The sequence below is a fragment of the Crocuta crocuta genome, unplaced genomic scaffold (assembly GCF_008692635.1).
Source record: "Crocuta crocuta isolate KB4526 unplaced genomic scaffold, BGI_CrCroc_1.0 scaffold90, whole genome shotgun sequence".
NCBI lineage: Eukaryota > Metazoa > Chordata > Mammalia > Carnivora > Hyaenidae > Crocuta > Crocuta crocuta.
In genome coordinates this window covers 3,655,403-3,678,431 of record NW_027527449.1, presented here as the reverse complement: position 1 = coordinate 3,678,431, position 23,029 = coordinate 3,655,403, and the positions used below count along the sequence as shown (strand labels likewise).

The 23,029-nt window shown below is 47.0% G+C and overlaps 3 protein-coding genes across 3 annotated transcripts in view; 2 read left to right on the top strand and 1 right to left on the bottom strand.

The window, feature by feature from the left end:
- Positions 1-9,841: 9,841 nt before the first annotated feature.
- Positions 9,842-10,504, top strand: LOC144230235 (claudin-24-like). Its single transcript, XM_077762430.1, has one exon. It carries the CDS (start codon positions 9,842-9,844, stop codon positions 10,502-10,504), a length of 663 nt encoding a protein of 220 aa, XP_077618556.1.
- A 1,567-nt stretch (positions 10,505-12,071) lies between these two features.
- On the top strand, positions 12,072-12,686 carry LOC144230223 (claudin-22-like). The gene has a single exon (XM_077762423.1). The coding sequence runs from the start codon at positions 12,072-12,074 to the stop codon at positions 12,684-12,686; it is 615 nt and encodes a 204-aa protein (XP_077618549.1).
- A 1,099-nt stretch (positions 12,687-13,785) lies between these two features.
- WWC2 (WW and C2 domain containing 2) overlaps positions 13,786-23,029 on the bottom strand; it is a 105,650-nt gene continuing 96,406 nt past the window's right edge. The window contains exons 22-23 of the mRNA XM_077762726.1: positions 18,777-18,904; positions 13,786-16,553 (exon numbers count right to left, since the gene is read on the bottom strand). Of these exons, the coding sequence (XP_077618852.1) occupies positions 16,487-16,553; positions 18,777-18,904 (195 nt within the window). The 3' untranslated portion in view covers positions 13,786-16,486. The remainder of the gene's footprint in view (positions 16,554-18,776; positions 18,905-23,029) is intronic.

Here is a 23,029-nt window from a genome sequence, read left to right as displayed (position 1 = left end):
ATTGGTGAGGATGTGGAGAAAGGGGACCCTCTTGCACTGTTGTTGGGAATGCAAACTGGTGCAGCTGCTCTGGAAAACAGTGTGGAGGTTCCTCAAAAAAATAAAAATAGAATTACCCTATGACTCAGCAATAGCACTACTAGGAATTAATCCAAAGGATTCAGGAGTCTTGATTCATAAGGGGACATGTACCCCAATGTTTATAGCAGCGCTATCAACAATAGCCAAATTACTGAAAGAGCCTAAATGCCCATCAACTGATAAATGGATAAAGAAGATGTGGTTTATATACACAATGGAATACTACTTGGCAATGAGGAAGAATGAAATCATGCCATTTGCAACAGCATGGATGGAACTGGAGGGTATTAGGCTAAGCAAAATAAGTTACTCAGAGAAAGACAGATATCGTATGTTTTCACTCATGTGGAATTTGAGAAATTTAATGGAAGACCATGGGGGAAGGGAAGGAAAAAAATNGGGGGGGGTGTGGGGGGGGGGGGGGGGAGGGGTGATGGGCCCTGAGGAGGGCACTTGTTGAGATGAACACTGATGAGCATGATGTAAGCAATGAATCATGGGAATCTACTCTCAAAGCCAAGGCACTGTATACACTGATGTTAGCTAACTTCAAAATAAATTCTATAAAAACAAATAAACAAGCAAATAAAGATTAAAACATATTTTTAATGAGAGCATAAACCAATCTTTTAATGTAATCTTCAAAATTTTAAAGTCGCACATACTCTGTGGGAAAGAGATGAATCAAAAAACCAAACGTTTTTGCAACAATGTTGTTTTGCAGAGTTTTTAACTGTTTTAACCAACTTCAGATTCTTCTAAGAAGTAGTAGGTTAGGTGGGATATAAAGTATAAAAAAACTACTGAGTAAAACTAGGCTCCTTGGTCCTACTATTATGTCTCTACCATAGGTTGTAGCAATTTATAATTAAAGTTTACATTTTTTTCAGCATGTCACATAATTAAAGACAACAGCAACTACCATTTCTCAGACAGTTAGAGATATAATCTGTTTTAATTATAATTTTCTAAAACCGTTTCTCAAACTGGGAATCACAAATGGCTATACAGCTACAGGATTTTAATTTTGTGGTTGAGTTTTAGTGATGCTTTTTAAAAACTAGTACTTACAGAAGACAAAACTCACCAAGATAATTTACATTTGATGTTTTTAGAAAAAGATTTTACATTTCTTAAGTCTATGTTTTCACAAATTCTGAGAGCTCTACAAAAGAATTATTTCCTTATAAATTCCTCAAGTTTCAAGAACACTGCTGGGATTCATATCCTTATCCTTCAAAGACCATTCTTTTCTGGGTTTGAGGTTCAAATGAATGATGTATTACCACCGTGTCTTCTATTTTCCAATATCTTTTTGGCATTCAGCTAAGCCCCTGGTTGTAGAAGATCTATTTCTATTTTAATTTCCTGATGCACTGTTGTTTTTTTTACAGCAGGTAAAATTGGCCAAGAGAGGGTTTCCGCCCCCCCCAACCCAGGACCATGGTTTTCTTCATCATTGTTAAAAATGCAAGTAGGAGCCACATGGATTCCATGAGGGAAGTAAAATACATTTATCTTTTGCTTACTATAAGGTTTGTGGAACTGTTTGAGAGCTTCACGTTGTCACCCTTACAAAAATAGCATTCAAATTACGCAAGGCGTCACTCTTGCATTGGTCGAATGCTGAAGGCAGATAGGATAAAATGTAGACCAGGAAGATTTAGTCACAAAATCTGGTAGGGTGAGCTGGACCTTTAATAAGGAAATATCAAGGAGTAAGATAGAGAATTCCAACCTGGAATCACTCTCTCCTGGCAAAGAATAAACCACTTAAAATTAAGAATATTCAAATCCCATCCAACTTCCTGAGCTAAGCGCAAAGACCAATTTGTCCCCTTCCCCAATCAACCCATTGCTTCTTTACCATCACTGGCCCTTGATCCCCTTCGAGGCATCCCCTGTAATCTATTCCTGGCCTAGGGGACTCCCTATCTTTACCTTCCATGGTAGTTACCAGGTGCATGTCTTCTCTTCCCTGCAAGATCATATACTGTCTTTTTTTCTTTTTTTAGTTTTTTATTTAGAAAGAGAGAGAGAGAGACAGAGAGAGAGAACCCCACAACCTGGGATCTGAATCAAGAGTTGGATGCTCAACTGACCGACCCACCCAGGCGCCTCAGGATTTAGCTCATTTTGGCAGGAATTGCTGCCAGCCTCCTCTCTCTTGTCCTTGGGGCGGTACCCAGTTGCTGAAAGAGGCGGGGTGCTTTGTGGAAGAGAGGAAAAGGGTTACTTTAAACCCGAGCTTCCCTGAAGCATTAGTGCAGCCATTTTGATTTTTGTTCGGCTTTATGCTTTTATTTATTTATTTATTTATTTATTTATTTATTTATTTTTGGCTTTTTTTTTTTCTTTTTTGGCTTTATGCTTTTAAGCGGTTTCAGTAACAAGGAGCTTCTGAAGGAAAAGGCCACGACAAAAACCGCATCACTGGGATCCACGTTATTTGCTCTGCCAGGGGAATTGTGAGGGAAACCTCCTTCGGACTCCCTTAGCGCGGTGGTTTAGAGAAACCAGGATGGAACAACACGAGAGGGCGGGGCGGCGCCTGCTTGGCCCGGAGCTGGAGACACCCCTCCTCGAGGCCGCTCTCAAGTCCGGCAGACACAGTCGGGGACACAGATGGGTCCCCAAGAAGGCTCACTGCTCTGGAAAGGTCTGTGAGCAAGTGACCTGAGCCCCTCCACTCTGCTCCACACTCTTTGAGATTTGGGGTTCAGGCATGATTAAAACAGAGCTTTCTCCGGCCCAGCTCCCCAGGGCCCACCTGCCCTGAGAAGGGCCTTCCCCCTCCCCTGCATCCAGGGACACCCACCTTGTGGTGGTGATCTCTCCCCTCTTCTGGGGAGCGTCTGGGTGCAGTGACCCTGTCAGGCTGGGGACCACAGTTCCCAGAAGCTTAAAACCAGACAGGGATGGCTTGTAGGTACTTAACTCATTTGATTGCTTTTCCAAAGATGGCTTCATTTAGGCACTGGATTTGTATTTCCAGCCAAAATGCGTTAGACTCGTTCCTTGAGGACGGGCACCATGACTGCCTGTGATCCCCACAGCCCCCCGGGGCCCAGCCCTGTGGCCGCAGATGCTCAGTAAACACTTGTTGACCATGTGATTGAAGAGTTCTTTCGTTTTCTACAGCCTGTTTTGTTGTTTCTGTTGTTGTTGTTGTTTAAAGAGAGGGAACAGAACTGACAGCTCACTGGGCTGCCTAGTTCCAGGGACAAGTATTTCTACAACATTCTATATAAATGGCGCTCCTTGAGTAGTGACCTGGGGAAACCTGACCCAGGCAGCGATGCAAATTCAGATTTTACTTTTTGGTCACAGATATTCCTCATTTCGTAACTCCTGGCTAAGACTGGTGTGGGTCCTTAGTCTGATGTTTCCTTTAAAGTCATTCTAGGGGCGGGGCGCCAGGGGGGCTCAGTTGGTTAAGCGTCTGACTTCAGCTCAGGTCATGATCTCCCGGTTCGTGGGCCTGAGTCCTGCACTGGGCTCTGTGCTGACAGCTCAGAGCCTGGAGCCTGCTTCAGATTCCATGTCTCCCTCTCTCTGCCCCTCCCCAGTTCATGCTCTGTCTCTTCTCTCTTAAAAATCAACAAACATTAAAAAAATAAAAGTCATTCTGGGGGTGCCTGGGTGGCTCAGTTGGTTGAGCATCTCATTTTTTATTTCAGCTCAGATCATGATCCCAGGATCATGGGGTCGAGCCCCATGTCAGGCTCCACACTGAGGATGGAACCTGCTTTGAGATTCCATCTCTCTCTCTCCCTCTGTTCCTCCCTGCACCCAACTCTCTAAAATAAAAAAAATAAATAAATAAAATAAAGCCATTCTGGAACACAGGACCGGAGCCCCCTCTGTTCACGGAAGCCGGAGCTCCCTAAGGTTGGGGAGTGCTGATCATGTGGGGTCCCCTCCCTCCCTGAGTCCAGGAACTTGTCAGTGGGAGTCTACACCCAGGTTTTGCGAAAGTCAGCCACAGGGTCAGAAAGGCTGTAAACAGATCCTGTGGCCCCTCCCCAGGGAGTCACAATCCCAAGGATCCTATTCATTTACTGAAGGCTTGAAGTGTCCCATGTATTGTGTCCACCATGGCGAACCTTGCACTTAGTGAGCCTCTGCTGTTCTTAAAAGGTTTTAAAAAATATTTATTTATTTTTGAGAGAAAGAGAGTGAGCAGGGAGGGGCAGAAAGAGAGAGAGAGACAGAGGATCTGAAGCAGGCTCTGCACTGACAGCAAAGAGCCCAATGCGGGGTTTGAACTCACCAACTGTGAGATCGTGACCTGAGCTGAAGTAGGATGCTTTAAAAAAAATTTTTTTTTCTGATGTTCTTGCTTTTCATCCTTTTTCTGAGTAAGCTCGTCCCAGCCCAGGGCTTCAACTGTGGTCTGCTGGTCTCTCTCAAAACTCCATCCGCAGCCACAACTTCTCCCCTGAGCACAAGACCCCTAAGGCCACAGGGCTGTGTCACAGGCACATTGACTCAGTTCCGCCTGCCCCCACCCTCCCGCCTGCGGCCCCAGTAGCTCCCGTCTCGGTTAGAGGTGTCACAGTCCATCCAGTGATATTGAAATGTCTTCCCGTCCACGTGACAGGTGACAAGTGTCTAGTGCTTCTGCCCTGACTGGTCCCTCTCCCTCGGGCTCATTGTCAGCCTCTCGCATCGAATCATTCCGAGCTCCTCTTCCTCGTGGGACAAAACGCATGTGTCTTCACATGAGACCCAAGGTGAGGCCTTTGTCGCACAAAGGAGTCTTGTCTGCCCCTCTCTACACGGCCCTGTGGCGTTAGACAAGGTGCTCAGACCAGCCAGGGGTGGAATGTTCTCCTGTCCCGGGTCCTGAGCCCCCAGGCCCGATTCTCCGCCGGTGCCTCTCTCCCTCTCACCTCTGCTCACTCGAGCTCCTCTGCTCTCTCCCGGAGGCTGGTGCCCCTCAGGGCTTCACTGTGCGCCTTCTTCTCTTCCCTCACAACCCCCATCATCCCCGTGCATCTCGGCCACGCTCTTCAATGCCATCTGAAGGCCAAAGACTCCCAATGTAGGCCTCCAGCTCAGATCTCTGAGCACACGATGCGTTTATCCAGCCTGGGCTGAGATCTCGAGACGGAGGCTTAACCAACCGAGCCACCCAGGGGCCCCAAGCCTGTGCGTTTCTTAATCAGGGCCGAGCACAGTGTCTCCCTCATAGTAGGTGCTCAATATGTATTTGCTGAGTAGCTGAATGACGGTGACCCAGCTTTGTTTTTCTAGTGTCACCTCCTGTCACACCCGCCCACCTCATCGTCCCTCAGGCTGCTCACCAGGACCTGGAAAGCGGGGCTGGGGTGGTCCCAGCCCGGGCACCACCGCAGCCCTGCCTTGGCTCCCCTCACCTCCACCCGGGGTCACCCCCTCCCGCCCCCCTGCTCCTCGTGAAGTCCAGTGCGTGGCAGGCGCCCGGTTCTCATCTGCTTGGCACTGGGTCCCTCTCCAGGGAAGGGACAAGCCCTCTGAGGCGTGGGGGACCCTCCAGGGCTGGGGACTGCCGCCAGAGCCCAGCAGTGTGGGAGAGCGCAGGCAGCCACGGAGTGATCTCGTGGGACATCTGGGAGCCGGGGCTCCGTCTTGGCCCTGGTCCTGAGCAGGTGCCCCAGTCTTCAGGTCTCAGCTCCCTGTGAAACCAAGCTGCTGGGGGGGCTGAGGTGTCGGCTGCCTAGAAGTCTCTAGAAGCTCAACTCCTTACGAGGAGGCACCGAGTTCTGTTAACTGCAACCCAACTGAGCCGTGAGGGCGGTGAGGCTGGATTCATACCCAGGACTTGGAAAGAAAAGAGCCCAGTTAATCCTGAGACTGAGGGCTTTTCCTTTCTATTTGTGTAGTGGGTGGAGACGTGTCCTGCATTCCTCGCTGTGAAGCCTCTCCGCCGTGACTGTTTCTTTCTTTTAATGAATTTTCCTTATTGATTTTATTTTTGAGAGAGAGCACAAGTGGGTCAGGAGCAGAGAGAGAGAGAGGGACAGAAGACCCAATGTGGGCTCTGCGCTGACAGCACAGAGCCCCACATGGGGCTTGAACTCACGAACTGCGAGATCATGATCCGAGCTGAAGCCGGACGCTCAACCGACTGAGCCAGGCAGTTGCCGACTTCGCGGCCCTAGAGGCTGGGTCAGTCAGCTTCGTGGCCTCAGCCCCGCGGCAGGCCGAGGTGCACTCAGCACCAGCCCTGGCTTGTGCGGGGGGAAGCACTGTGCTCCGTGAGTGCTGGTAGCAGGCAGAGCCTCTGGACAAAGCGCAGAGGCAGGCATGACAGCGGCGGAAGACGGCTCCTCCCGCACTGAAACGATTAAGGCCTGGGGTTGGTGTCGGGTGGGTTTGGGCTTCCACCTTTGCTCTCCCTACGGGAGGCTCATCGGCTTACTTAAGTCTCAGATTCCTTACCTGTTAAATGGAGGTAATAATCGAGTCCACATCGCAGAGTTCTTGTGAGGATAACTAAGAAAACACAGATAAACGCCTTATCCTAATGCCTGGCAAGCAGTAAGTGCTCATTAAATACCAGCCATTAGCCTTATCCTTTATTCTGGGTTTTTTTTTGCTCATCAGACGCTGCAGGTCGGGAGGCTCCCTTCCTTACCCAGCCAGAATCGAGGCCTCACATTCGTTTTTTAGCCTTAGTTTTCTTAAGGGTTGGATCAAAACCTCAGCTGGGGCTTCGGAGGACAGGAGCATCAGACGGCTGGGCTCCGCCCCGCACACCCAGCTCTGAAAAAGGGCTTGGAAGCCTGCAGCTGGAGCTCCGCACACCCGCTCACGCCAAGGCCAGGTGGGATCGGTTAACAGGGACTAGGCTTCCTCTACTTCCCTGAATGCCATCGCCTGAAACCGGCTGGCTGCTCACGGTACCAGAGCAAGCGTGTGTGGGCGGCCACAGTGGGGCCTCAGGGACGGGCCACGCCTCCTCCCCATCTGCGCCCCCGATACACACCCCTGCCACCGGCTTCACTGCGTTCACCCCCAGGCCGCCCTGAGCACGGCGCGGCAGGCGGGGGTGGGAGTCACTTCGTGGTGCTGACTCCCCAAAGATCAGAGGAAGCTACTGGCTGCAGGTTGGAAGGCCCAGGCACACGTGTTCACACTTGAAGAGCAGGAATCGTTTGTTTTTGCTTACATAGACACATAGAGATATTTTTCTTTACGGTATTTGATGTCCTCTCCCCTCTCACTCTTATTTTAATTCCAGTGGGCAAGGACTGGATCGTTTTCCTTTTCTCTCTTATCAAAATTGTTTGGTGAGAGTTTCAGGGATGCTCAACTAATAGGCTGCCTGGCAATGATAAGTCAAATGAGTCATTTTGGGGATGGATAAATGCTACTATACATTTTAACACAAATTTTTCTTTTTTTTTTAATTTTTTTAATGTTTTATTTATTTCTAAGAGAGGGAGAGAGAGACAGCATGAGCAGGGGAGGGTCAGAGAGAGAGGAAGATACAGAATCCAAAGCAGGCTCCAGGCTCTGAGCTAGCTGTCAGCACAGAGCCAGACGCAGGGCTCGAACCCACTACCCGTGAGATCATGACCTGAGCCGAAGTCAGATGCTTAACCGACTGAGCCACCCAGGCGCCCCGCAAATTTTTCTTTTAAACCAAGGGTGTGTTAAATGTCTGCAGGACCAAGAGTCTCAGAGCTGGTGGTGTTTGGGAGATCAGAACATAAAGGCATAAGGGGGGAGGGGCCACCTTGAGCAGAAAAGCAAAGATCAAGAGGTAGGTGGAGAAGGGAGGGGGTGGGCAAAGGCCAGAGCCATCCGCCCGCCTCGCCACCTTGTCTGCAGCCTGCAGTCCCAGGCTTAGCTCCTGGCTGCAAGGCCAGTGGTCCTGGTGCTCAAATGGTAAGCTCCAGAATGTTTGAGGATTCCCACAGAATCCTGCAAACCCAGCTCCCTGGAGCGACTCTGGTTTGTCCGGTCTGCGCAGGGGGCAGTGGGGAGCTGCAGTGCTCTCGTGCTGGGAAGGAAAGGTCACGGCCTCCCAGGGCAAGGCGGCCTCTTTATTCCATTCCATCACATGTGCACGCACGCACAGGCACACATGCACACACGCGTGCACACTCGCACACATTGTGATATTCAGAATCACCTCCTCGTGACGCTGAACGATTGCTCTCTAGAGCTCTCTGCGTCCTTGCCGCCTCCCGGAAGGAAAGGCCTAGCTCACCATCAGCCCAGCTCCTGGTGCTGAGGCCTTGGGACAAATCGCTCGCCCTTTCTGGACTCTTACATCTTTGTGCAAACCGAAACCGCCTTTTATTTTAGTATATTGAGGACAGCAGTGTACCTAAGGGATTCTGAAAATCTGTAAAAGTGAAGATCTTTTTTTTTTTGTTTTTAACATGAAATGATGACAAAGACTCAAGGAAGCACCATTCCCCTAATGACTCTGTGGCTTCCTTTGGTCACATCACGATCGGGGTTCTGGGTCTCTCCCATCTCCCGTTGAGCAACAACATAAAGCCTCTTCTCTGACCCTGGACTAGAGTCAACCACCAGGTTGTGAAGGCCAGCGGTTGTGTTTCAGCAGGTTAGGATCCTCCGGGGCAATGGCTTCATTTGAAGAACCTTTCTGTCGTGTCCCACGCAAGCCCGTCGGATCCTACCTTCCCGCTGTGGGTGCAGGAGCCCCGGGGCCCCTTGCAGAAAGGGGCTGGGTTTGTGGGGCCCCGGAGCAGCCCTGGGAATCCGGAGCATGTGACCTCTTGTTCCAGCCCGGGAGGCCCTGGATTCTCTGAGGGGGTCACGCTTTGCAGAACTATGCTCTCAAGGTGTGGCCTAAATCGAAAAGACAAACAAGATGAAGCCTCCAAGGTCAGCTCCCATTATGGCTGTTGTTTTCACACCAGAGCTTTTGTGCCGGATGGTTGGGAGTCTTCCTGTCCTGGTAGTGCTTTGACTCTGTGGCTTAAAGGACGGCAAAGACAGCCCAGCTTTGGACACACACATACAAACACACACACACATCCCCGATACTGAGAAATCCTGCTCTATCCCAAGTCCTTGACATAGATGGAGGAAATCTTAAGAGCTTTCCAGGATCCTCCCCTCCTCACTTAGCACCTCTGGGCATCAGTCTTGGGTCTTTTTCATTTTAATTAACCCAGTGAACCAGCCTCTACCTTTCAAAGGAATCCGAGGAAACTTCCCTGCCAAGTCCCCACTGAGTGCCTGTGACACTCAAGAAGGAGGGCCAGGCTCTCATGTAGGTTAAGGAAGTCCAAGGAGAATAAAGATTATAGGGAAACAGTCTACCTTTCTTTACAAGGTCTTGTTTTGCATCCCTGAAATCTCAGATTCGGCTATTACAATGAAGTCCTGTTGCGGAAAGAGCTGGCCTTTTATCACCACTTAAGATCTAATTAATCCATATTGAAGCACAAAGATTTCTGTTGTGTTTTAGGGTGAGGGGTCATAGAGCCTTCTTTGTTCATCCTTAGACTTATAACCATCAAGCATTGGGGATATAATTTTACCAAGCAAATTGGAAGGTAACAGATCAAATCCTTATCAGAAAGCCCAACTCATAGTTTTAACAGGGTCCTTCGTCCTTTACATGAAACATTATATTCGAGAAGAACAAAAACGCATTTCAGAGTTTCCAAAGAGTTAATGGCCAAAGCTTATATTCCGGGCAGCCTAGGACCAAGACCCGTCACACTACTGTCAGCCACGAAAGCCAGTGGCTCCCATAGGGGTGGCCGCAGTTGTAACATTTGTTGCAATGGCGTTAGTGCTTCGAGTGATGATGCAGTTTGTTGGACTTTTATTATCTTTGCTGGGTTGGGTTTTGTCCGTTATTACAACTTATCTGCCACATTGGAAGCACCTCAACCTGGACTTGAACGAAATGGAGAACTGGACCATGGGACTCTGGCAAGCCTGCGTCGTCCAAGAGGAAGTGGGGACGCAGTGCAAGGACTTTGAGTCCTTCCTGGCTCTGCCGGCCGAACTCAGGATCTCCAGGATTTTAATGTTCCTGTCCAACGGCCTGGGGCTCCTGGGCCTGCTGGTCTCCGGCTTTGGCCTGGACTGCCTGAGGATCGGAGAGACGCGGCCAGGCCTCAAGAAGGGACTGCGAGTCCTGGGAGGGGCCCTGCTCTGGGCGGCAGGCGTCGCGGCCCTGGCCCCGGTGTCTTGGGTGGCCCACATGACCGTCCAGGAGTTCTGGGACGAGACCGTGCCGGAGATCGTGCCCCGCTGGGAGTTTGGGGAAGCCCTCTTTCTGGGCTGGTCCGCCGGGCTTTCCCTCCTCCTGGGAGGGTGCCTGCTCAACTGTGCGGCCTGCGCTCCCCAGGCGGCTCCGGCTTCGGGCACCTATGCGGCGGTAGAGACGCAGACTCAGTGTCTGTGCCTGGAAAATGGAACGGCAGACCCCAGAGTGTAAGCCTTTGGCAAGAGCAGAGGGACGCGTCTTTCCACATCAACCGACAGGACGGGACGGGACGGGGGCGCGTGGGGTCTACGCTTGAAAGGGGTCTTTGTCATGTAACTAAATCTGTGCTGCTCCCGTTTTCTCGCCAAATAACTACTTTTCTAAACTAGATCCCCTCTTCCTTCCCAAATCTGGAGAATAAAGAGGCAAGTCTTCCATCTAAAAGAAGATTACATGGGAAGCATTACATAGGGATAAGCAAAAATAATTTCATCGATCTGGTTATTTAAATCAAAATGTGGTGGTGGCTGCCCCTTCTAATCAGAATTAAGCTTTGATGTGTTAAATTTTATATTAGGAACGTTGTTTTTGTTTTTTTTGTTGATAGCTGGGAATAATAATAGTTTCTATTTCCTAAGGAAAAAACCCCCCCAATCTGCAATCTTTCAAACATTCTGCATTAGCAATACCCCCTGGTAAGCCTATCCCAGAGTTTTATTTCCACAACAATGACCTTGGTCTTCTTTGAACACACGCAGTTTGTGTAGGAGATGACTAAGGACTTTTAGGCTTATGGGTTTCAGTATATCGAGGTACTCTCAAGATTCAACATACCGGCCAATCCCTCCTGTCTCTTCCTTCCAAAGTTTCAAAAAAAAAATTCCAGAAATATTTTGCTTGAGATCCAGATATTTATGGTTCATCTCCTCAATAAAAACTTTCCTTTGTTTGGTTAAAACTGATAGACATGGGGATATATACATCAGTAGTGAACCAGAAGGGATGTTTATCCTGACCTTCAAAGTCCTACTGGTTACCTTCTCCATGACACAGAAAGCATATTTAGGGGGAAAAAAAAAAAAAGGAAGTGTGCACGCACATGTGCACGAATCTGACAGAAAGGCATGTAAGTAAGTAGACCTGATGTTTGGGGTTTGGCGTTCGGTATTGCTTCCTATGTTATGTGGTGTACGTAGCTAACGGGTCTTCAAAAACCAGACTTGATTTAAGATCTAGAGAGATTTCTGATAAGAAGTATTTCTTGAACTTACTTTTAAAAAGCGGTAACATTCACTATTACCATGACACACGTATTGAAATGGGAGAGTGTTAGGTAACAGGTGACAATCTGGACGGGTGCAATCAGTCATATAGAAAGCAGGTGGTGGGAGCTGAGGCCAAACTGTCGGCAAACATTTTGCATCGGGACTTGTTAATTCTTCGACTTGCTAGAAAGCTTGGGAACAACGCGAAAGCCATTTAGATGTTAACAATGAAAGGAGGATCAGTCCTACCCAGTGTTATTTTGGAGACAAACTGCGACTACGGAGTCAGCCCCTGGGACGTGGACACGGTGCTGGCCACACCTTGGCATTGCTGGCTGGCAGACTTATTTCCCTCTATCCTTTTCTGAAACCTAGTCAACACCTTTTCAAACAATAGCCACTCTGGCAAGAATCCTCTACACACAATGAAGAAATCGTTCCCAGCTCTGAAGTGATAGCTTAAGGTGTCACAGGTCTCTGCGCAGCGCTCGGAAGGCAGGAGTGAGTCTGGCTCAAGCTACCGGGGGTCTGCGATGGCTTTGGCATTTCGAAGTGTGGCACAACTAGCTGGAATTTCATTCTCTTTGCTGGGATGGGCTTTGTCCTGTCTTACAAACTACCTGCCACAATGGAAGCACCTCAACCTGGACTTGAACGAAATGGAGAACTGGACCATGGGACTCTGGCAAGCCTGCGTCGTCCAAGAGGAAGTGGGGACGCAGTGCAAGGACTTTGAGTCCTTCCTGGCTCTGCCGGCCGAACTCAGGATCTCCAGGATTTTAATGTTCCTGTCCAACGGCCTGGGGCTCCTGGGCCTGCTGGTCTCCGGCTTTGGCCTGGACTGCCTGAGGATCGGAGAGACGCGGCCAGGCCTCAAGAAGGGACTGCGAGTCCTGGGAGGGGCCCTGCTCTGGGCGGCAGGCGTCGCGGCCCTGGCCCCGGTGTCTTGGGTGGCCCACATGACCGTCCAGGAGTTCTGGGACGAGACCGTGCCGGAGATCGTGCCCCGCTGGGAGTTTGGGGAAGCCCTCTTTCTGGGCTGGTCCGCCGGGCTTTCCCTCCTCCTGGGAGGGTGCCTGCTCAACTGTGCGGCCTGCGCTCCCCAGGCGGCTCCGGCTTCGGGCACCTATGCGGCGGTAGAGATGTAGTGTCACCGGCCGCACCTGGAGATGAGAAAAGCCCATCTGAAAATCTAAGCCAGAAAGAATCAGTGGCAGCCACTCATCGAGAAGCTCGCGCCTCTCTGGGTTTGGTAGGATTTCCTGTTGCACACCTACCCGTTCACTGTGCTTTTTACTTTCCTAAAATGCATTTGTTTTTTAAACTGTGGCTACTGGCTTCTTAAACTGTAATTTCCTTCTAGGACAATAAACCACTGTTATCTTCTTTCTATTCTGAGACCAAAACCATTCAAGACTTAATAGTAATCACACTCATTACTGTGGATGAGTTTTCTCAATTTTGAAATAGATTCAGTGATCGCACAGGACTGGTCAATAAAACATTCTATTAGTGCTTCCGTATCTTTGAAGGGGTCACTCACAGTACAGATCATTTTGGCAACTGGAAATACTACTGCTGATCGTCTGCTGCTTTCACATGCGTAAGATCCCCTATTAGACTGAAATTAAAGTCCCGTTGCATTAGTTATTGAAAATGTATATTAGATTATAGTAAGAAATTGCTGGTTCTTGGAAAGCCCAGGAGGTAAGGGGGGGGCGGGACCCATCATCTCCTTTTTATTCAAACACCTCTGTGCCTCTATGGAGCCTTTCCCCAAAGCCGGCCACGCTCATTCCTGCCTGCAAAGGAGGGCGGGGTCTGGTGTACGGGAAGATCCACGTAAAACCTACCACACAGGCGTGCTTTGCCTCCTGTGTCCTGTGCTCTGCAGGGGACGGCTGGCACCACCCCTGTCCCTGTGGAGCAGCCACGGTGGGGGTGGCGGGAGTGCAGGTCAGGGCCGGGGCGAGCTGGCCAAGAGGCTCCCAGGACCACGGCCTGCCGGCCAGCTGACCAGAGGGCTAGCCGGGGTGGGCGCGGATGGCAGACCTCACCCTGGAAGCCCCTTCTTTTACCCCCACTCTGAATATAGGCCATTTTTATTTCTATCAGCAATCCATATTGCTCAACTGCTTGCTGGCTTGGGAAGTTCCTCGTGACAGATTTTACATTTGCTCGGTACGTGGCTCAAGTAAACTCTGGTTTGCAGCAATCAGGGAAATTAAACAATAAACGACACTGAAATAAAGTATGAGGCAATATGCATCTTTGTTTAAAAAAAGAAAAACACTGAACTTTTTTCCACCCACACACACAGGAAAAGTGCAGAAACCAAAGTTAATCTATGTGATGTATTTGCATACTTTGACAAACGAGACAAATTAGAACAGAAACATATTCAGAATTTAACCTGATTAAATATTTAGTTCAGTCCTGAGCTTTTGATATTTAATACAATATAGATAAAGTAATAGCAAAAAAAAAAAAAGATTTTAAATTTGATTTGCATGCCACAGAGATTCAGCTAAACTTTGTTCATTTGGCTAGCAATATTTTTTTGTACCTGTAACTTAGATTCCGATATACAAAATTATAATAACATACTGATAATTCAAAATTGAGACCTAAATATTACATTCTTTTTACCCTGTGCAGAATAGATTCTACCTTTAAAAAATAGTATTTATAATATTAAAATTCATATTGTTCATACAGTCTTGTGATCAAGTTATTAAAATGTTTTGTCACTGTGAATCATTTGGGTTAGTACAAATAGGACAGAATTGTGAAAAGCTGCCTGTAAATACATAACACTATTGCTGATTTTTAAAGTGTGGAAAAGGATTATATTAAAATAAGTTCACTTCTCATGTTAGAAAGGAGCACATCTTGTAAAATAAAACCAGAAGCATCTTGGTCACAACTGTTAACTACCAGCCTGAGACAGATTTTATTCTTGTATTCTTGTCTGAAACTTTTTTGTTACAAAGAGTGAATAGCTAATCTGAGGAAGATTATTTATAAAGGTGTAAATAGTCCAATATAGCCTCTTCTGTGTCAAACATTTAAAATGGCCAGAACCGAACTATATATTAAACAGAACATAAATAAGACCGTAAATAAATAAATGAAGAAAATAAAATCGTACGGTACAACTACACATAATTCTATAAACATTTTCACGGTCACACTACGAAGCTGAAAACGGCTGACCTTCATTTAGCTCTATATTAAATAAACTTCTGTCTTTCACATTTGACCTTGACAAGGGTGAACGGCATTCCTGCCCTGGTTTTCCTTAGTCATCTGATAGAAGGCGCAGTCGCGAGGCTGGTTTTTGTTCAGAGTGGTGTCACATCCAGTTACGGCTTCAGGGACTTTTAGAGAGAAGTGGTGGGACAACTTGGGAAAAAGTAAAGTTCTAGGCTCAGGAATTGCTTACTTCGAATTTGGATTCTGCTAAAATGAACTTTCCAAAACATGTAATAATTACTTACAAGAAACTGAAAACTCTTGCTGAGGTTGCTGAGAAATAGAACTTATTTTTTTTTAAGGGCTCTATCCCTTTAAGAGGATTTTGTATTTCTCAAAAAACCCCAAATAAACATGTAGTTTGCTATGTAAGATGGCTAACCAAAAACTGCCTCTTCCAGGAGAACTGACTGATAAGTATGAGTTAAGTCGCATAAATGCTTTTTATTTCAAAAGCCTTTATGCGGGCAGAGCAGGCGAGTTCGAGTTCTGTGTAGGCAGTGCGTGGGGCCGGTGGGCTGACAGACAGTCTACACGGGAGGACCTGGAGCCATTTTCTCTCTCGACATTAGTTCATTGAGAACTGTTTTCTTACACAACTGCTGTGGCTGAGATTTCCAATCAACAATCTCCCCCCAGGCACACTCTTCTCTTGGCCCGCCTCGCCACAAATTGCAGACAGGATCCCCTAAAAACGAGAGCTGCAAGATAATTTCTAGCAAATGTTAGAAATCTGTTTAATAAAGTGAAAACAAATTTCTTTTTGGCAACGTTGATTCAGCCAGGACTCCCGGTTTCCCCAGGCGCGCGCTGCTGCGGGTCCCTCCGCGTGGCGGGTGGGGACCGGGGGCATCACGGTGGCCCCCGCGTGGCGGGCGGGGGGCCATCCTCACACTCAGGCCACAGCATATGGGCGCAAGCCGGGACCCCGCAACCCCTCGTAGCGCGGACACGAGCCCAGCTGCGTCAGAGGCGGCCGGTGCTCCGGGGGGCCCGCTGGCGGTGTGCAGGCTCCCCGCTCTCTCCCTTCCTCTACCCTGCTCTGGAGGTGGCCAATCACAGGAGCGCTGCTCCTTGCTGTGCTGGGACCCTCACCGCAGTCTGCCTTCTGTAGACTAAAAGAAAAGGACAAAAAGGAAGTTGTTTTAAGGAAACAAGGGCTCCGACAGAGGTGGCGGCCGTGAGCGCAAACGCCTGTTTCTCAGGTGGCGCCGGAAAGGCGTTGACCCTGGACTTGAAGCCGGCAGGGCTGGCCTCCTGTACACAGCACCGCCCGGCCGGGGGCTCCGCGGTCTGCTCACCGCACAGCCAAGGAAAAGCAAAAATCACCTTCTGCTCGGCCGGGCTATTTCTCAACGGCTGGCTCACCGGGACAGGCAAGGGGTGCTGCCTCTGTCCCACTTCTAGAAAATATGGCCCGTGGGCAATACGCAGGCACCGGACGTTCGTGTACCCGATCAGCCCGTTTTGGTTATCTGATTTCTTTTCTCTTTTAAACATACAAGAATTACATTCAAGGTACTTTACAAATTAACATGTTGAAAATCTGATGCGAAATAAAAGCTCTTTAAGAGTTGATAGTTATGTAACAAAAAGAACCCCCCCCTCCCCCCCGCCAGAAACAAACAAATGCTCAGTCTTGTGCCCTCCCTAAGAAAGGACAGGAGACCACAGGATTTCTTCAGGGACGTGTTCACACATCATCGGCCGGCAGGGACGGGATGCTTATCTTCGCCCTGGTGAAGTAGGCGATCTTCTCCCTAGAGTCAGGGGTGAGAAATAAATGGACTTGAATATGATGCTGAAAATACTCTGTGACCCCTGAAAATTGTCCCCAGAGCTCTGCAAGCCTGGACAGGAGACCGTTTCCTTGGGCAGAACGCCATAAAATCAAGATCGCCGCCTTCTGGGAGAGGACACGATGAAGGAGGGTGGCAGCTCGGGCTCCTGGCAAATCACCCGCAGACTGAGGCGGTACACGCCTTCCCGGATCTCCAGGGTGGGGCGGTTTGCACACCATCAGTTAGGAGTGCTTCTGAACTAAGTCGAGAACACAGGAGGTCCAAGGTCCCAGGGAACTTCTCAGGGCCCCGTAGAGAAGTACATGGTATCAGGAAAATCCTTCAAAATCCATACCGTCCTGCTAAGGTAGGGGTGGAGCAATACCATGACTCCAAACGAAGGGAAACAAAGGAACGTGACTGGAGTAAAGGCAGATCGGTCCCGCACCCCAAAACAGCGATCAGGAGAAACAGCTCGAAAGGGAGAAGCAGAGGAACATAGGTCACAATGGTTTTCAGAGGTTAGGAGAGTATTAAAAAAAAAAATAATAAGGTTTTGGGGTTGTATAGTTACCAAAGACAGGAGCAATCTATCTACTTTGGTACAAAATCTTCACACCATACACTGTATCCCATCAACTGAAGATGTGTTATGTTACACCCGGCACGATGGGGGCCACGAAGGAGAATAAAGCAAAAGAAAAAAAAAAAAAGAAAAGAAAAAAGAAAAAAGAAAAAAAAGAAAGAATAAAGCACCAGCCTTCTTTTGGGAAAATAAGAGTCTATCTAGATGGTGGAGGAAGAGCGAGGTGAAGAAGTAAGCGCTGAGGTGGAAAAGCTCAAAAGACTAAGGAAAGGGAAGGGAAGAAAGGGAAATGACAATGGGGGGAACTGCAGTGAGTTATCTTTGTGGTATTGCATCCTTTACATTTGTTTGATTCCAGAAGAGATAAAAGCAAGACTTAAAAAAAGGCAAGTGATGGGCCTCCGGCTGACTCAGTCGGTAGAGCGAGCGACTCTTGATCTTGGGGTTGTTGAGTCTGAGCCTCATGCTGGGTGTAGAGATTACTTAAAAAAATAAACCCTTAGGGCACCAGGGTGGCTCAGTCCACTAAGTATTGGCTCTTTTTTTAATTAAAACAATTTTTTGGTGATCTTTATTTTTGGGAGAGACAGAGTGTGAGTGGGGGAGGAACAGTGAGAGAGGGGGACACAGAATCCGAAGCAGACTCCTGGCTCTGAGCTGTCAGTATGTGGGGCTCGAACCCACAAACCGTGAGATCATAACCCGAGCTGAAGTTGGTGGCTCAAGCGACTAAGCCACCCGCATCTGGTTCTTGATGTGGGATTCTGTTCTTGATCCCAGCTCTGCTTGGGATTCTCTCTCTCTCTTTCTGCCCTCTCCTACTTGCTCTTTCTCTCAAAATAAACCTAAAAAAAAAAACTCTTAAAGAATAATAAAAAGTAAAAATAAAAAAGGCAAGTAAGCCTGATCATGACGTCACTGAAAGCCTTACGGAGGAACCAAAAACTGAACACTCCCTGCTAATGGATTCCTTTGGCGCAGGCGGGGTGTGCACACCAGGATCAGATGTTTCACACAAGACTCCTATTTCGAACTTTCTGTGAGAAACGAGACAGCGGGGGAACACGGGGCGGTTCTGGGTGAAACCAGGAGTGTCCCCCTCATGCTTCGGGCAGAGTACCCGGCTCTGCCACCCAGGCCCGTGCCCAGGCTCCCAGGGTGTATCCCCCCCACCCAGCCCAGCCCAACCTAGGGGGCTGGGGTGGGGGGGCATCCATGACACCACGGCGTTGCGGGGGGTCGTCTGTTGAACGAGCGAACAACAAAATACCCGAAGATACATGCTTTTTGTATTTTGCATCAAGATTTCTCAGTGAGATGTGGCGACTGCTTCTAAGAGCCGGGGACACCCTGAGTTCTTGGGGAACCAGGCTTTGCTTGGGTCAGGGCCGCTGTCACGGGTCAGGGCCATTGTCAGGGGTCAGGGCCGCTGTCAGGGGGTCAGGATCACCGCCGGAGGGGGGGTGTTGTAACCTCAGGGAGGAGCAAACGGAAGCACAGACGTCCCAACGGGTCTCACGGGCTACTGTGAGCTCCCAGCGACTCCGAGGCGACTCCCACAGAACTCAGACCGCGTGGAGGACTACCTGGGAGCACTAGCGGGGTGGGCTGCCTACCTGAAGGACTGCACCTGGCGCGGCACCTTTCGGCTCTGCTCTCGCAGCCGGCACACATCCTTGGACACTTGCCGCATCAGTTTCTCCGCGTTCAAGTCCTGCTTCTGCTCCTCTTCGGACTGTTCGGCCTGGCAGAGGGAATAAGAACAAAACCCCACGGAATGCTCATTAGAGAGCCCCGAAGCCGGGCCGCGAGGCTTGCTTTTGTTCCTCTGTCAAAGGTCGGTTGACCATATCCATATGCACGTGGGCCTATTTCTGGGCTATTATGCTCCACTCACCTCTCTGTCTATTCTTTCATCAATACCACACTGTCTTGATTACATTAGCTTTACAGGAAGTCTTGAAGTTGGGTAATGTCAGTCCTGCAGCTCTGCCTCCTTCAATATTGTGTTAGCTATCATGTGTCTTTTGTCTCTCCACATAAACTTCAGAATCATTTTGTCTATATGCACAAAATAATTTGCTGGAATTTTAATTGGAATTGCATTAAATCTAGAGGTCAATTTGGGAAGAACATCTCGACCTTATTAAATCTTTCTATTCATGAACATGGACTCTCTCTCCATTTAGTTAATTCTTTGATTTCATTCATCAGATTTTGTATTTTTCCTCACTTAGAACGTATACATATTTTGTTAGATATATAACTAAGTATTTCATTTTAGTGGGTGATAATCGTATTGTGTTTTTAATTTCAAATTCTACTTGTTCATCACTAGCATACAGAAAAGCAACTGACTTTATTAACCTTGTATCCTGCAAACTTGCTATTGAATGATTTCTTGTTTTCAATTTATTTGAGAACTACCTAATTTTTATTATTTTTCTTCTGAATGCTTTGGATTCAATTTACTCTTCTTTTCCCAGTTTTCTAAGGCAGAAACTTAGATTATGGACTTTAAGTCTTTCTTCTTTTCCAGTATATACAATCGCTGCTATACATTTTCCTCTAAGGACTGCTTTTGCTGCACCGTGCAAATTTCGGTAAGTTAGCCTTTCATGTTCATTTAGTTCAAAATATGTTTTCTCTTGAGATTTCTTTTTCTGACACATGTCTTATTTAAAAATGTGTTGTAGGTCTCCAAGTACTTTGGGATTTTCCAGCTATTTTTCTGTTATTGATTTCTAGTTTTATTCCACTGTGGTCTGAGAGTAGGCACTGTATGACCTGTATTCTTTTACATTTTGAAGTTAAATTTTATGGTACAAAATGTGGTCTATCTTGATGAATGTTCCATGCGAGCTTGAGGAGAATGTCAGTTCTGCTGTTAGATGAAGTAGTCTGTGGATGTCAATTATGTCTAGCTAATTAATAGTGTGGTTGAGTTCAACTATGTCTTTACTGACTTTCTGCTTCTGGAAGCTGTCCATTTCTGAAAAATGGGTATTGAAGTCTCCAACTGTAAAAGTAGATACACCTTGTTTTCCTTGCAGCCCTATCAGTTTTTGCCTCACATATTGTGATGCTGTGTTAAGTACGCACACATGAAAAATGTGTTATGTTGTCTTGGAAGACTGGCTGTTTTAATCATTACATAATGCCCTTCTTTATACTAGACAACTTTTTATGCTCAGATGTCTGTCTCAGATTAATATGGCTACTCCAAGTTTGTTTTGATTAGTGTTAGCATGGTATATTTTTCTCTATCCCTTTACTTTTAGCCTATATGTGTTTTATACATAAAATAGGTTTTTGTCGACAACATATAGTTGGGTCTTATCTTTTGTTCAACTCTGACAATTTCTTTGAATTGGCAAATTCAGATCATCAGTGTTTAAAGTGACTGTTGATCTGGCTGGATTGGGATCTGCCATATTTGTTGTTGTTTTCTAGTCACTGCCCTTGCTCTTTGTTTTGGCCTTCTATTCTTTTTCTGCCTTTTGTGGTTTTAATTGGGCCACTTACATTATTCCATTTTCTCTCCTTTCTTAGCATGTGAATTATACTTTTTAAAATTTTTAACCAGTTGTCTCATATTTTGTAATATGCAAAACACCATAGTATGGGGCACTATGTATTAAGTACATAGTATGGGGTACTAAGTACTGTATAATAACAAAATATTACTAATCTTTCCCTCTTGTTCCTTGTATCATTGCTGTCATTTCACTTGTACATAAGCATATATATGTGAAATACATTGTTGCTACTGTTATTTGGAACAAACTTAGATCAATTAAGAATTAAGAAAAATAAAAGTTTTAACTTTACAGTCACTAATTCCTTCCTGAGTGCTCTTCCTTTCTTTATACAGATCCAAGTTTCTGGCCTAGATTATTTTCCTAAGCCCTGAAGAGCTTCTTTTAACATTTCTTGTTAGGCAGGTCTACTGACAACACATTTTCTCAATTTTCATTTGTCTGAGAAAGTATTTCTTCTTCAGACCTGAAGAAAATTTTGTTGGGTATAGAATTCTCAGTTGGTGGTGTCCCGTTCCAACCCCCCACCCCCACCCCCGCGAACACCTTAAATATTTCACCCCACTCTACTTGTTTGCATGGGTTCTAAGAAGTCATATGTAATTCTTCACGGTTATGTAAGTTAAGTGTTCTTTCACTTTGGCCTCTTTCAAGATTTTTCCTATATCTGTGATTTTTGGAGGTTTGAACTCTAGGTGTAGAGTTTTGTGCATCTATCCAGACTAATGTTCTCTGAGCTTCCTAGGCCTGTAGTTTGGTGTCTGATGTGAATTTGGAGAAATTCTCAACCATTATTGCTTTAAATATTTCTTCCGTTTTTCTCTGTCTTCTTTCTTCTGGTATTCCCATTATGTGTGAGTTCCACCTTTTGTAATTGTCCCACAGGTCTGAGATACTCTGTTCCTTTTATTCTCCCCAGTCTTTTTTCTCTTTGATTTTCAGTTTTGGTCCTCAAGCTCAGAGAGTCTTTCCTCCGCCATATCTAGTTGGTAACAAGCTCATCACAAGTATTCTTCATTTCTTTTATAGTGTTTTTGATCTGTAGCATTTCTTTTTGGTTCTTAGAATTCCCTTTTTCTTTCAGCTTTTATTGACCATCTGTTCTTATAACGTTGTCTACTTTTCCCATTAGAGCCCTTAGAGCATTGATTACAGCTGTTTTAAATTCCTGATAATGCCAACATCCCTGCCACATCGGAGTCTGGTTCCAATGCTTTTTCTATCTCTTCAAACTGGGTTTTGCCTTTCAGTATGCCTGGTGATTTTGTTGACACCCACAGTACGCCTAGCGACTAGAACTCTAAGGAGTTCATTTAGTTCATTTAGTAATGAAGTGGAGGTGTGCAGGACAGGGAGTGTTCTATAGTCCTGTAGTTAGGTTTCAGTCTCTTGGTGGGCCTGGGCCCGCACTTGGAAGCCTCACAAGTGCTTCTCAGCCCTCCAACTGCCCCTTAGGTGAGACAGGGTGGCTGGAGTGGGTGTTTTCCTTGCCCCAAGTTGGTTGGGTGTTCATAAAATCCTTGTAGGTTAGACTCTAGTAAGACCGTTGCTCCTGAGGGTTGGTCTTGTTAACAGAATGTGTTGGCATATTTCAAAATGACCACTTTCTCCCTCACCCTGCTGGAAGCACAGGAGTTTTTTTCCCCCGATACTCACTAAGAGGACCAGAGCTCCTAGGTGGAAAATTCACAAACTGCGGGGTCTCCCCATGGCTGGTCCCCTAGAGTTGTTAGCTCTTAGACTTGTTGATTCGGAGCCTCCAGCAGTTCATCAGTTCCAGTGCGGGTTCTCATACCCCGGTGCTACTTCCCTCGGAGTTTCTGCTCTGGTGAGTAGTCACGGTGTGTTGCCTGTCTAATTTGGGAGGTAATGTTTTGTCCCATGACCTCATTTTCTTGACAGATCGAAGAATTGTTGATTCTTTCCTGGTTGTTGGGGCCGAGTAGCGGCTTCTAAGCTCCTAACAGGCCATACCAGGAAATGGAAGTCTGTAACTTTTTAACAGTTTTGTAACACCGTATTTAATAGCTAGAGCATAATTATTGAACGAGCCTTCTAGAATCCCATGTTTAAACTGTTTCCATGCTGCAATGTTCATTCAACTGGGATTTAGCATTTAAACATCTAGAAAAATGAACACTTGGTTAAATTAGATGTAGCGAGGATAAAAGCAGGCATGTCCCGTGCATTCTGAAAACTATCCACAGCAAGAGTACATCTGCATGTGTGTGTGTGTGTATTGTCCACTATCAAGGAAAAAATAATCATAATTTTGTTTCATTTATACTTAGAGCTTACAAAATCTAAAGGGACAGTTCCTTAGCTACATA

Excerpts from the sequence above, each read along its gene's own strand:
- LOC144230235 (XM_077762430.1), top strand. The coding sequence starts at position 9,842 with ATGGCGTTAGTGCTTCGAGTGATGATGCAGTTTGTTGGACTTTTATTA.
- LOC144230223 (XM_077762423.1), top strand. The coding sequence starts at position 12,072 with ATGGCTTTGGCATTTCGAAGTGTGGCACAACTAGCTGGAATTTCATTC.